Below are 14,004 nucleotides of genomic sequence, written 5' to 3' on the forward strand. Positions count from 1 at the left end.
TTTATAGAAACATGCATAATATATGTGAAGGGTATTAGTAATAACAATTTTTGGATATTTAATGACATTAAGCTAACAATCAAGAAATTAACTATTATATATAAATATATATAAATAAAATCACTTTGAAGGATGTATATGCGATATTTGAAAAGATGGTGGGGGGTGGGGGGGGGGGGGGGGGGGGGGGGGGAGGGGGGGGAGGGAATCAATCCTCATTTAATAATCTTTAACCACATATTTGAAAAGCTCTATATAGCTTTATCAAGAAATTTCATTTTTTTATTTCGAAAAATAGGCTGAACCACTTCTGTTGGATATTAGAAATGCAAAGAATTAATTATAAAATCCAAAAAAAGTCAGATGTTAGATTATGCATTCAAATCAATATCAATTGATTGTTTTCCAATCTTCAAAAACTGCAATTTTAAATATTCTAATTAATCAACACATTTAATATTCACATTTTATAGAATTATATATATATATATATATATAACATATTACTGAATGGAGTGATTTTACAAAATGTTTCTTACTAAATTGTCACTTTCATTATCATATATATTTGGGAGAGACTCTCTAAATATTGCAAATAAAAATAAAAAATAAAAATAGAAAGTTTAGCAGCAAGGAATCAGAATGTACTTCCTTTATAATCCATGAAATGGGACTTCACACGCTTCCATGTTTACCTATGATGGCATGCTCTATCGTAGGAATGCAAGATGGAAGTCATATCGGTCAGTCTGGGAAAATGGTGCTATGTTCCTCAAGTGTATTACTTCTGCTAACAAGCTTGAGAGGATGCCTTTGGTACCTAAAATTGATCTTTGATTCTGTTTCTGAGAAGAGCCTTTGGTACCGACGAGGGAGATGAATGATTGCAGCCTCTTCTCGGACTCGGTAAACAGCTGAAGTACTTCTTCTTACGGAGGGGACCTCCCCCTTCCTCCATTCTGTACTTTTGTCATGCTCACTTCTCCCTATCATCTGCTATCGTTCATTGGTCTCATCCGCTGCAACTCTTCTCTACCTTCTATTACATTCATCTCTTCTTTTATCTTCGTCGTTACCTTCCTCTTTTGTCTTTTGTTACACTTGTCTTTCTTCTCCTCTATCGTCGTCGTCACTTTTGGTTATCCTCGTCTCCTACTATTTTGACTTTGTATCATCGTTTAGAGTCACCTCATTCTCCCTATGCTACTTAGGCTCCCTCTACCTGTTCCTTCATTGGTGATATTGACTTCTTCGGAGATGATCTCATCATCTTCACCACACTCGTCTATAAACGTTGTTATTCTCAATTATAGAATCATATTGAGAATATCAATTTTGAATATAAATGTTTCTAAATCCACACAAAATAGAAAACTATATATTCATTATATATATATATATATATAACTATATATAAAATGGATATTATTTACGTCGTATACAACCATATATCAAAGTCATTATACTTGTTTTCAGAACTATAGTAAAAATATGCCAAATTTGAATATAAATATCCATAAATTCAGATAAAAATATCAATAAATTCGTGACTTCGAAAGCAGGCTACGTGGGAGACTCAGATGAAACAAAGAAAGAAACTTTAATGTTTAAATTAGAGAAGGAAGACAATACGTGGCACGATGATGTGGGTCTAGTTGTCAAGTTGGATAAGTCGAGCGACTATCGACCTTGTCAAGTCTAATTGATTGCCTTCTCATGTCAAGAAATTACTTCTTCTATCTTGGACCTTAACTAATCTCACCAAGGAGATGACTAATGATCATGTTATTAATAATAAATTTATTAATTATCAGTTACATTATTTTATATCGTACAAGTGTTTTCCTATTAAGGCTCTGTTGGGGGGGGGAGAAGAGGATAATGTCATGGCATGGGAGAAGCAACGACAAGCCATTGAGTGATTTTATGCATTCAGCTTGCCTAAACTCTTCTCTTTCATACAGGCACACACCTATACATATGAAGAGTAGGTATCAGAGTCCTATAAGGTATATAGCTTTTTATTCATGCCCGAAATTGAAGATGGGACCAGAACCAAAATTATAACGAGCTATAAAATATTAGCCAAAAATTTTAAGACTGATTAAGCCATTATTTATAATAACAAATGCATCAGTCCTGCAGATACAGCAGTTTAACAACTAGTCTTAAAAGAGATGAAAAAAAAAAAACGAAAAGAAGAGTAGAGAGAAATGTGAAGGAAAGAAATGCAATCCGAACCCATATGCAATGGATTATCCGTTGTGCCTCCAAAGTAAAACTATCAAGCTCTCGATATGTCATCTGCACAAAGATCGTGGTCGGGAGAAGTTTTCCAAACCCAAGATATATGAGTGTAGAAGCGAGTGGTCAAAAAGATGATCTCTTTTCATTGTGTTAAAGATGAGCTTTTAAACTTGATTATAAATATATAGAATATTTCATAAAATATTCTATTGAATCTTGAATTTTGATGATGAAATCAATTAATGAGTTTATTGAACTAATATGCTTTTAAGATAAGTGACATAGAAAATACTTCAATCACAAATTCAAACGACCGAAGAGCCGACTATTGAGTAGGAGAGTCGAAGTTATGCTAAAAAATTGTCATGTCAAAAATTGGATATCGAGTCAAAGGATTGGTCAACATACCAAAAATCAAATTTTGTATTAAGAGTTCGAGCATAATACTAGAATGATCAGATATTGTGTTAAGAGATTATATGTTATGAAAAAATCGATATATCGATGTGGTCTAAACCCGTATATGCAGGATTGTCCGATGTTCCTCCAAAGTTAAAACGTCAAGCTCCCGAGGTACCACCTTCACGAAGATCGTAGTCGGAAGAGGTTTCTCAATCTAATCCCCTTAATGCCCAAGTTAGTAATCCGAGGTATATAAGTGTAGATGTGAGTGATAAAAAAAAATAATTCGTTGAAGATGAGTTTTTATATCTAATCATAAAGGAGCAAAATATAATATTTTATGAAAAGATAACCTATGCTCGCCTCTAACAATCTCCTCCTAACCTCTTGTCCATGTAGGCAACAAAAAAGGATAACCCATAATCGTATAATCGTTTATCTTGAACCCTTGTCTATATATGAACCCTTGCCTATATAGGCAAACAGAATTTATCGTGAATACCGTGATCGGATAAAGATTGAGATGTACTACCTGTTAAAAAGCTAAGAAAGTTTATTACTATAATCATGACCAGTAAATTATTGTCAAAGGACGACATCCACAATTCCGCGCAAAGCTCAATTGGAGCTCAACAAGCATCATTGATATGAGCTTATACAGCCCTCCCAAGTACGTATCCCTCAGTTGTTACATAGACATCTGAAGAATAAAGCTAGCATGGAAACAATAGAAGATCTGCTACCATTGAACAAAGTCACAAACTACCAGTGAGGTAGACATCAGCAGGAAAACAAACCATTGCTAGAAGCAGTTTCAGAGACCGATGTACGTTAGGACTATATCATCGAAGAATGATTTCATAAATGAAACTACACTATGTACTTCAAAGTTCGACCATTCAAATACAGCTCCATAGACCCAACAAATCTGTGCACATCCTCTACAAGAACTGTTACAGCATAATGTATATTATAGCACACGCAATTTTATAATGGAAATTATATACATGTAAGAATTGGCATACCTACATTCCTTTTTTTATTTCCGGAGATATGAACAAAAATTGAATACACATGTGCACTTCCATCGAAGAGTCTGCTGTGTTCTGCCTTCTGATGAAGGTGAAATTATGGCTGTCTTCAGTACACAAATGTTCTGGCATAAAAGATCAAACTTGCACTATAGATCTCACATTCAGTACCTTCCCCTATACGTACATAGTAGATTCCGAACCCAAAGTTTCATCTCATAACTTCTTGCGGTTGCTACAAGATCATAATGGGCCAGTCACAGCAGCAAGGGTACAAGTATCTCTCTCCTTTCCTTTGATGAACATTATCGATATATAGTGAGTGGTCCTTGTTTCCCAAGTACATGGAAGGCAAAGCTACGAACCTTTATCCTTGAACAATTACAAACTTTGTTGAGTTGCTTTATGAAGCTTCTCCAAAATACCAAAGAAGTATTAAAGCCTCTCAGAAGTAGCTTGATTGTGTTTGCAATAGCTGAAGGTGTGCTAGAATCTTTGCAATTTTTGGTTTCAGAGTTGGACTTCCTTTTTGTGCTAGATCAATGAGAACAACTTGAGCAGCTTCACCATGCTGCTCCGTGTGGGCTTCGAGCCTAAAGATCCTCTCCAGCATCCATATCGCTTTTTCTTGAGCCTTCAGATTACCTACTTCAAGAACTCTCACAAGTGCCTGCACTCCTGATACCTTTTCAATAGCATTGCTTCCACTTTCCCATGTCTCATCGTGCAATAAGGTTGCCAGGGCATCAAGAACTGCTTCATCTGCTTCACGCTCTTTGCCTTCCAACACTTGTACCAAAGGAGGTATAGCACCAGACTTAACCAAGCAAAATGTACTTTTCACAATGCAAGTGCCCTTGTGAACCTCACAAAATGTTTCGGATGATGGAGGAACACACAACCATCTAGTGGACTTGACCTTGCTCAAAGCAATTGTATTCTGTGATAGCTGACCCAGTGAAATAGCAGCTTTAGATTTGGCAACAGCAGAGCCACATGAAAGTAACTTCAAAAGGCAAGAAATAATACCATGTGATGCTGATATTCTCTGCATTTTCTTATCCCAAGGAACAGTGAACCGAATCATCACTCCTGCAATGCTCTCAAGTAACAACATTTTTGTAGTACCTAAAGATCCTATGATGGTTTCCCCAAGCAAAGAAATCAAAACAGGGAGTAAGTTTTCCCTTGCAAGAATTTCTGTTACTCTTTTGTCATTCACAGGGAGATTACTAAGAATGCCAACAGCAGCGGATTTCTCACTCTCTGAAATTGATGTCGAGACAATATTTACTAGGATGTTGAGATGAGCCTCTCCTAGCTGCTCAAAACACTCTATTGCTGGATCAAAATCTTTAGAGATGTGGAATAGTAAGTTCAAGGCTGCAATCCTGATCTCAGGATTGTCCTCAGTTAGGAATGGCAGAAGCAGCTGCATAGCACCATTTTCCTTCATTTTGGTTCTGATTCTTTTGGCATTAGGGTGACTTGCAATGCTATTAAGAGCCTGTAAAAGATGAATCTGGATTGCAGGGCTTGAGTGGTTAAGAAGAGACAGAATTTGTGGTGCCACACCTTTTTTTATTAGGATTAGATCAGATTGTGCTATGCTCGCAAGTATAGCTGATGCAGGTTCTCGAAGAGTCACGAGCACAGATGTAACAGAAAATAGGAGCTGAAGTAATGGTTCTACAGCACCTGACTTGATCAAACGGTGAATGTTCTCTCTCAAGCCAGAGAGGTTACGTAAGGCCCCCAGTGCAGACAACTTGGATTCGAGTTTCCCCATCATAAACATTTTTACGAGGGGTTCTATAGAGCCCTCTTCTCCAAGGGTAGATTTCGTTTGGTCTGTAAGTTTCATTCTTGAAATTGCATTTGCCATAAGAATTTTGTTCATTTCAGAACCTGCAGATGCAATATTAATTGAATGGACCAAGTTAGCAGGATAGGTTTCAAACAAATCAGCAAGAATAACTATGTCATACGTATTAGAAGGAAGTAAATTCTTTAAAGCTATCAGTCAGTGCACTGATGCATACAGAAAGTCAAATGTGAAAGAAAAATATGACATGCTTGGAGACCAAAATAATCAGAAGGGCCTGAATGTTTTGATAGCTAAATAGATGGTTTCCTAATTCGTAAACCATATAGAAGTAGATTTAGTGGATCCTTATATTATTTCAGGAAGAAATTGTAGTCCACATAGTAGTGGATCCTTATAGATGTCAACAACTGTAGTCCACATATTGAGACGAAGACGACGCAGATTTCATGTCTAGGTATGGAGTAGTGCTTACTGGGGATACACAAGTAGTCTTTGATTATTAATATCACCAAAACCCCATTAGAATAAGAACTAAAGTAAAACTTTGTCAACTTGAAATGAGTGCAAACGCTAAAGCTACCTTTGCGATTCCTCGAGTACAAACAGGATTCTGCATATAGGTAAGAGGCACATTATGGGCAAACATCTAAACTGCTTTTATCATACTCTGCCTAAGTATCCAAATTTAATCCATAAATTCTTCATTTACAACATACAAATTACTGATCTTGGGATCAAAGATAAAAGAAACTACATTAAAAGGAGTAATTTATGATAATATGGTCTGAGATGGAGGCCATTTGAATTGTCACCTCCAGTCCAACACAAATAAATCCACTTTCATTCACTTTATGCATTAGACAGTGTATCATTTGAGGAAACAATATGTCATGAACTTTGTCAGCATTTATTTAAGTTACCTATATTTGTGTAACAAAAAGTAAGATTTCCCTTAGAGATTTCAGCATTAAGTAACATAGTTCCATTCAAGTTGGCCGACTGAATTTTGAAATTACATGATATAATTTCCACAGTAAAAGATGAGATCTTTTAATCAAGTTCATTATCTTAAAATCTCTAGTTGCAATTTAAGAATGTTGGATGGAGTTCTTATCTTTTAAGTAAACGACTTAGTTTCTAAGAGATCTCAGAACTACGATTAGCAATGTGAAATCCTAATCATCTATCATAATGACTTAGAAGGAAGATGAAATCTAGATCATAGTTCCAGGGTTGGTTCAGTCATTTCTGCTACTTTGTTAAGGATTCAGGGATAATTGTCAGCGCTATTATTACTATTAAATCACACTAAAATAATTAGTTTTATCTTAGAAGAAACATCTTAAACTGAACACCTTGAATAATAGATACATAACTGAGTAGTTAAAAAACACATATACAAGATGTTGCTTAGAAACCAAACAAATGGAAATTCACATCTGGCATCGTACATGAAACTTTGAAATTAGAGGATTGTCTTGAAAGTACCTTCCTTCAAATAGTGTACCAGAGGTACGAAGTAACCAGCTTCTGCCATAAGGAGAACATTATGTGCGTTACCTGACAAAACTCTCAGTAACTTCCCTGAATCTTGTGAAGCAATAGGGTCATCTCCATTTTGCAATGTAACCAACATCACCATACAACCTTGGATTCTACCAATTCTCTGTCGAATTTTTGGGACTACTGACAAATCCAAAAGCAGCCCTACTGCTTCTCTACTCTCTTCAACATACCTTGACAAAGATCTCACTATTGTAGAAAGAGCTTCAATGCCTGCCATTCTCTCCTGCAAACTAAATGACAACATAAGCAAACCATGCAACCATTGCATCATTCAGTGTGCCCATGTGCACTTTCTCATGATCCTAGCATACAGAATTATGACCAATCTAGCAATCAAGTTAGCTTGACTCTGTGAACAACTCAATCTAAATTATAACATCTCCAAGAAGCAAAATCACAAAAGTAACAAACTCACATCTAATCCTTAAACTTCTAAGATTGAATAACATGGAAATGGAAGTGGAAAGGACATAAGTATACTCGAAATGCTACCTTGTTCTCGGTGCTGTACGATGCAAGACTCCTCAACACCGGAATCATCTTCAACCTATTCGCACTCTTTGCGGAAGCCAATCGATTAAGAAGAGCTGAGATCAACCTCCCGCCCTCCTCCCACACCAATCCCTCACCAAGTAGGACCTCAATCTCAGAGATCACTACCCAGAGTTCATCCTCCTCCCCATTCTTAATCCGCACGACCAAGTCTTCGGTATCTACGTAAGTGCCGCCACCCTTGTCACTCGCCGGTCCCTGGAATCGCGCTTCCATCAATTCCATCTGCAGAGCTTCCATCTCACTCCTAATATTCGCCGGTGCATCGGCCCACGCGCCGGCCAAGACCCGGACTCCTCTCGCGAGGTTGCGAGCGGCGCCGTCGAGCAGGCGGGCGGCCAACGCGGAGGGATACCCAGTCGATCTCTCGGCGAGGCAGCGAGAGCGGCGTAGCTCGGAGTCGAGGGATTCGACAGCGCTCCTCTTGATGGTTGCGGTCGGTGCATCGGCGAGCTCGGACGGCTGCTGCAGCAGGACGTGGAGGATGGGGTTGAGGCGGCCTACCAAGGCCGAAAAATAAGGGAGGGCGGAGGGGACGTGGTGGGAGGACTCGGCGACGTCGGTAGGCCCGGCGAGGGATGCGGTCTCGTCGACGGAATCCAAGAGGCGGGAGAGGAGCTCGGCAGTGCTCGGGGCAGAATCCTCGGGCTGCATGGTGAAACGGAAAGGGGGAGGGAAAGCAGTTGCTGTAGAAGGATTGGCGATCGATAAGAGGAGGGAAGAGGAGAAGTAGTGGAGGGAGGCAGAGACGGAGCCACCCAGCAGCGCGGTGATGACGAAGTGGGATCGGCCGGCTTTTGTCGTGAATCTTGACGATGACGTGGAGAAGACCGATTCAAACGAGTTAAAGGGTGCGGATTCCGTGTATCAACTGACTCAAGACGACGACTAACAACCGTAAATCGGGTGCTAAGTGGGGGTCCACATGGGTTGACCCACGGGTTGCCACCAGTAGTAAACGTTGATATCCTGTTTGGTGATTTGAAGCACACAGCTGAGCTTACGCGTGGGAGGATAGATGACGGAGTGAGAAAGGTCAAGCCCAGAACACGGAACCGTTTTAACAGATATATCGGAGTAGAAAGATAACGGTCCGTCTTAAACGTGTGAGAACCGTTTATGTTCTCGCTCTTGTTCCTGAAAGAAAACAAAAAGTAGGTTTACTCCAACTTTTAGCTGTCATTTCAGAGTTAGTACTTAACCTAATTTATTTGGCAAATTGATAATTCAATCCTTCTGTTTGTCATGATCTGATAGTTTATTTTTTAAACTTTTAAATAATAATTATTGATTTTGTTTAATCAAGTAAGAATGGATAGAAATTTATTTAATATTTATTTATTATTAAGAATCTTGATGAACTCTAGGTGAAACTTTATAAATAGTAATGTAATCATTTCTTTTGATAGATAATTAAATATTATTTAGTCTTGTGACAAAATCCTAGGAGGTTGATCCCCTCGAAGTGAATGATGAGGCTGATCCCCTTGAAGTGATCATTCCATTTTCTCCCCTTTCTTCTATGATAAAACCCTAGGGTCTTATCAATTGGTATCAGAGCGATGATTCTTGATGTTATCACTATAGTGTTGTCGTAGCTATCATAAAAATATAATAATAAAGAGAGAGGAAGAAGAAGCCGCAGCCACACACCCCTGCTTTCCCTGCTTCCGACCATCTCACCTGTCGTCTCTGCTCTTCGGCCAGCGACTGACTCTGCCCAGCCCCCCTTCTCCACCACCGTTATAGGGCAACCCGATCTCCATCATCGCCATTGTTTCCCGACTAGCATGCCTCCCCCCTTCGTTGCGCTGCAACAGCTCACGCCCACATCAAGCTCGAGCAAGAAAAGGGCACCTCATCCCGCCTTCCACCACAGTCATCCCTCCGAGCCTTCGCCAGAGATGATGCTGCTAGTGTCTCGTCCCGCCGCAGCCCCGCGACTGTCTTCCCTTTCACTCCTAGCCTCGATGACCACCACTTCTTCTTCTCCATCGGCATCAACAATAGAGCATCCTCTGCTGTCATAGTCGTTGGAGCCTCCGCTACCTCTCGACCTTGTCAATGTCGCCACAGCCACCCAGCCTTCAACTTGCATGCAGCCTCCCTGCTCTCAGCCAACAACCTCCCCTCCTCATTATGCCGTAACTGTCACAACCCCATCTTCTCCTATATGAAGCCCATCTGGTCAAAAGGGCCCCCTGCTTCCCCTACTTTCAGCCAGCCCCACTACCGTTGTTGCTTTCCGATTAATAACCACCGTCACCGTTGCTCCTCAGCCAGCATCCTTCCCTCCTTGCTGCTTCACCCTACTCGAGTAAGAAGAGCCACGATCATTGTTTTGGCCAGCGGACCAACCCCCTCATCGCTTCTACCATCGGCGACGCTACCCGCAACCGTGCCACCATCGCTACCTCCCCTTGGGTTGTAGCTGAAGTCACTAGACCATCCCTCCTCACGGTGATCAAAACAAGGCAATCACGACTATCGTAGCCACTGTCGTTTCCTCAACCATACATGATCCCTCGGCGTCACCAGCGCCTCCTTCCGTAGTGTGACAAAGATAGAGCAACGTTGCCTTCCATTCACATCATCGCAGCCACCACAACAGTGAGCCCTTAGCGGCGTTGTCCCCAGTCGCACCACCATCGCTGCCTCCTAGCCCTTAGCAACAACGATCTCTCCATGTAGTGACCGCAACAAGCATCGCTGCCTCCCACGCAGCGACCACAGCTACATTCCAACATCCTCGTAGCAACCCTCCATTCCCATAGTGCTGCCACCAACTGCGTCACAATAGCAGCACCAAATAGGGTAGTGATTAATGCCGTAGTCCCGGCACCAGAAATAGGAGTTGAAATTACATATTTGTGCTAGTCATAGGTGCCCAGCAAGCCAATCACGTGAGTGATGGCACGTGTGACTTGATACAGAATCTTTTTGCTTATTATATTTTGGCGTATATCACTTTATAACTATTGCATAAATGCATATATATTGTGATGTCCTTGGATTTGTGCAATGGGAATCGGATCGTGATGAGATCACGATAATGAGATCGATTCACCTTTAAATACATATCCTAAATAATCCCGGTCATAGGTTACTCGAGAGGGACATCGTGATAACCGGATAGACTGGTGTGCTGTATACCCGTCCATATGATGGATGCAGCTGGTCTCATAGCTGCTCGTGTAGGGACACTAGGGATACAGTACAGGTGCTCATTGGAGAATGAGTTCACTGATTGATCCGCTTACGGAATGCTGGATGGTTGATGATGCCTTATTGTCAGACAGCGATTCCATAGTCCTAGTGGTGTATCTGGTCCTTAGACTTGAGACACCAAGGATGTCCTGTATGAGTGCTCCACTCTTTGATATCAGACTTATAGGTTTGACTGTTCTCAGATCTAGTACAGCTGGTCATTGGGAGTGGTAGTCGACCTTACGAGGGCTATTGAGTGTCGACAGAGGATCATCCACTCTCGGCGTCATGAGAGGAATATCCTATGTGTTCTTGCTCAGACAAATCCCTGGCCAGGGTCATTCGGGTTGAGAGAGAAAGAGTTCTCCGGGAGAATCCGATTAGAGCGAGACTCGAGTAGAAACCGTATGGGTCTGACAGCACCATGCTCGATATACGGTCTCTGGGATATTAGATGGATGAGGGACTATAGGTACATGGTAACTGAGGACAGACAGGTCCAATGGATTGGATTCCCCTGTATCGTCTGGGGACTACGGCGTAGTGGCCTAGTACTTCCGTAGTCGATGAGTCGAGTGAATTATTACAGAGATAATAATTCACTAAGTTAGAAGGAGTTCTGACAGGTATGACTCACGGCCAGCTCGATATTGGGCCTAGAGGGTCACACACATATGGTAGGCATTGCGATGAGTAGAGGTTCGGATATGAGATATCCGACGGAGCCCTTGTCTTATTGGATGCAGATCCAATACCCACTAGGGAAAGGACCCATTAGGGTTTTGACACGGGATCTCTATAAATAGGAGGGATTCACAGCCTCATAGGCTAGAGTCTTTGCTTGCCCTTCCTATTCTCCTCTCCCTCTCCACCTCAAAGTAGGCCTGGAGTTTTGAGGAGCGTCGTCGCAACCCTGCTGTGTGGATCACCGCTAGAGAGGAGGACGCTTGACCTCCTTCACCCTCTCCTAAGGATCTGCAAGGAAACAGGGATATACGATCTCCCTAGGTAACACAATCTCTATACGCAGTTTTGTGTTTTTGCGGATTTTTGCGCACCAATCTTCGCACGACGACGAACATCTTTTTGGGAATCGGGGATTTTTGTTTTCTTGTTCTTCCGCTGCGCATATGATGTCGCCCCCCATGATTTCCCAACAGTGGTATCAGAGCCAGGTTGTTCGTGCGAATGATTGGTTTTGAACTGCGTGTATTGTGTTTAGGAAGAAAATTGACGTCAAAATCGTTGACGCAAAAGCGAGGAAGGGCAGCAACAGTTGCTACCCTCGATCTGCATGCCTGCAGCCACCTGCAGCGGCAGCCGCAGTCGCAGCCAGGCAGCACAGCGCCGGCGCATGCGCAAGCGCTGTGCCTGCAGCAGCCGGCCGGCGGCCTGCTTGAAGCAGGCTTGCGGCCGGCGGGGCTGGCAGCGCGGGCTGAGGCACCGCAGGGCAGCGCCGCGGGCAGAGGCGCCGCGGGGCAGCAGCGCGGGCTGAGGCACCGCAGGGCAGCGGCGCCTGTGGCCGCTGCTCCCACGGGCAAAAACCCCGCAGGGGCGGCCGCCAGCGAGGCAGCACCGCCTGCGGGCGCTGCCTCGCCGGCAGAACTGCCCGCGGAGGCGGCGACGCCCGCAGGCGAGGGCAGCGCCCCGCCCCTCGCCGCACAGGCCGCCGCCGGCAGGGTGGCGGCGGCGGCAGCAGCGAAAAGGGGAAAGGGCATTAGGGTTTTCTGGGAAAAAGACAGTTTTGCCCCTCGGAATTTGAGAAATTCCAGTTTATGTCTTTTGTCCAAATTACGAAAATACCCTTAGGAATTGAGAAATTCCCTACATGTCCCTGATTTCAGAAAAATATTAATTAATTAAAAGGTTTAGTTGATTATTATTTTTTATTATTATCTAGTAGTCCTACATGATGATGATTATTTATACATGTGATGTATGATGTGTGGACGAATGATCATGGACCGTGTGATGTGTGTACTTGTGATTATTATTATTGAGGTCTGCGAACCTCCATTATATTTCTCGTTTATTGTCGGGCCTGCGTGCCTATGATTAAGTTGTAATCACATGAGGAGGCGCAGCGGGAGCGTGGATGCGACAGCGGGACCCACGAGACGGACGATCGTGATGCATGGAGATGCATCAAGATGTCGACGAAACCGACGAGGACGAGATGGACGATCACAGGGCATGGAGATGCACTGTTGCACACATAGATCTTGATGTGAGTGATTAGGCCTACTGGCTCGGGCCTAATCATATTAGGTTGTGGTCCATGATCATCTGATGTGATTGATTATACACATACTAGATATGTATATATATTTGCATGCGATGTAGATATATATTAAATATGTATATGTGTGACATGTCATATTAGGAGACCAAATTATAGAAACATCTCTCGATAATATTAAGTCGGTAAACGTGAGGCAATTAGATTGACCCACGTGGCCTTCCATTGTTATGAGTAGGAACCGAATCCCGGTGTAGGTTGAGTTGGTCGAGTCCCTCGAGACTCACCTATATCGCGATTCGCTATCTTGCTTACGACATAGAGATGTCACCGGTGACCTGAGGACATGGTATGCTTGGTCGAGTCCCTCGAGGGTATATCATCAAATCAGACTCATCTTGTAACGAAGGTGTTGACTTAACCGAGCATCATGGTTGGTCGAGTCCCTCGAGGCCATGGTGATTCGGAGGCTGAACAGGACGGGAATCACAAGGAGTTGTGATCGGTAAGAGTTGCCTACCTTTTAGGCTTAGTGTGATTGGTCGAGTCCCTCGAGGTTACACTAAGACGCTGATTGGATCCTGATCCCCACTAGAAGTCTGCCGGAGACTTCCGTTTCACGTGCTGAGGGTGTCGCGTGACTCGTTAGTAAAATAGTGGGAGCATATTAAGATAGAAGTCCATATCTTGATAGTTTATCTCTTGCAAAATCTGCATGTTATTCATTTTTGCTACATCTTTATTTTCAGAAAATGTCGCTTTCAAATCCCTTACGTGGCATACTTGATGTCAACCGCCTCACTGGTCCAAATTATACGGATTGGCTCCGTAACTTGAGAATTGTTTTCACAGCGGAGAAAATCGTGTACGTCCTTGATACAGTGATGCCTACGCCCGAAGAAGGGGCAAGCGAGGATGAGATCGCTCGCTAC

At 42.6% G+C, this 14,004-nt stretch overlaps 1 protein-coding gene across 1 annotated transcript; it reads right to left on the reverse strand.

The window, feature by feature from the left end:
• Nucleotides 1-3,491: 3,491 nt before the first annotated feature.
• Nucleotides 3,492-8,412, reverse strand: LOC135596977 (U-box domain-containing protein 44-like). Its single transcript, XM_065089320.1, has 3 exons — nucleotides 7,567-8,412; nucleotides 6,997-7,297; nucleotides 3,492-5,588 (listed from the first exon to the last, which is right to left on the reverse strand). The coding sequence occupies exons 1-3, from the start codon at nucleotides 8,278-8,280 to the stop codon at nucleotides 4,126-4,128; spliced, it is 2,478 nt and encodes an 825-aa protein (XP_064945392.1). The 5' UTR covers nucleotides 8,281-8,412; the 3' UTR covers nucleotides 3,492-4,125.
• Nucleotides 8,413-14,004: the final 5,592 nt, after the last annotated feature.

This window comes from Musa acuminata, chromosome BXJ1-11 (assembly GCF_036884655.1).
Source record: "Musa acuminata AAA Group cultivar baxijiao chromosome BXJ1-11, Cavendish_Baxijiao_AAA, whole genome shotgun sequence".
Classification (NCBI taxonomy): Eukaryota; Viridiplantae; Streptophyta; class Magnoliopsida; order Zingiberales; family Musaceae; genus Musa; species Musa acuminata.

What these genes read in the sequence shown, in the direction of transcription:
- LOC135596977 (XM_065089320.1), bottom strand. Translation starts at nt 8,280, where the DNA reads ATGCAGCCCGAGGATTCTGCCCCGAGCACTGCCGAGCTCCTCTCCCGC. An exon ending in CGTACAGCACCGAGAACAAG is followed by an intron (nt 7,298 to 7,566) that starts GTAGCATTTCGA and finishes TTTAGTTTGCAG; the next exon opens with GAGAGAATGGCAGGCATTGA. An exon ending in GGTACACTATTTGAAGGAAG is followed by an intron (nt 5,589 to 6,996) that starts GTACTTTCAAGA and finishes TTGCATCTGCAG; the next exon opens with GTTCTGAAATGAACAAAATT.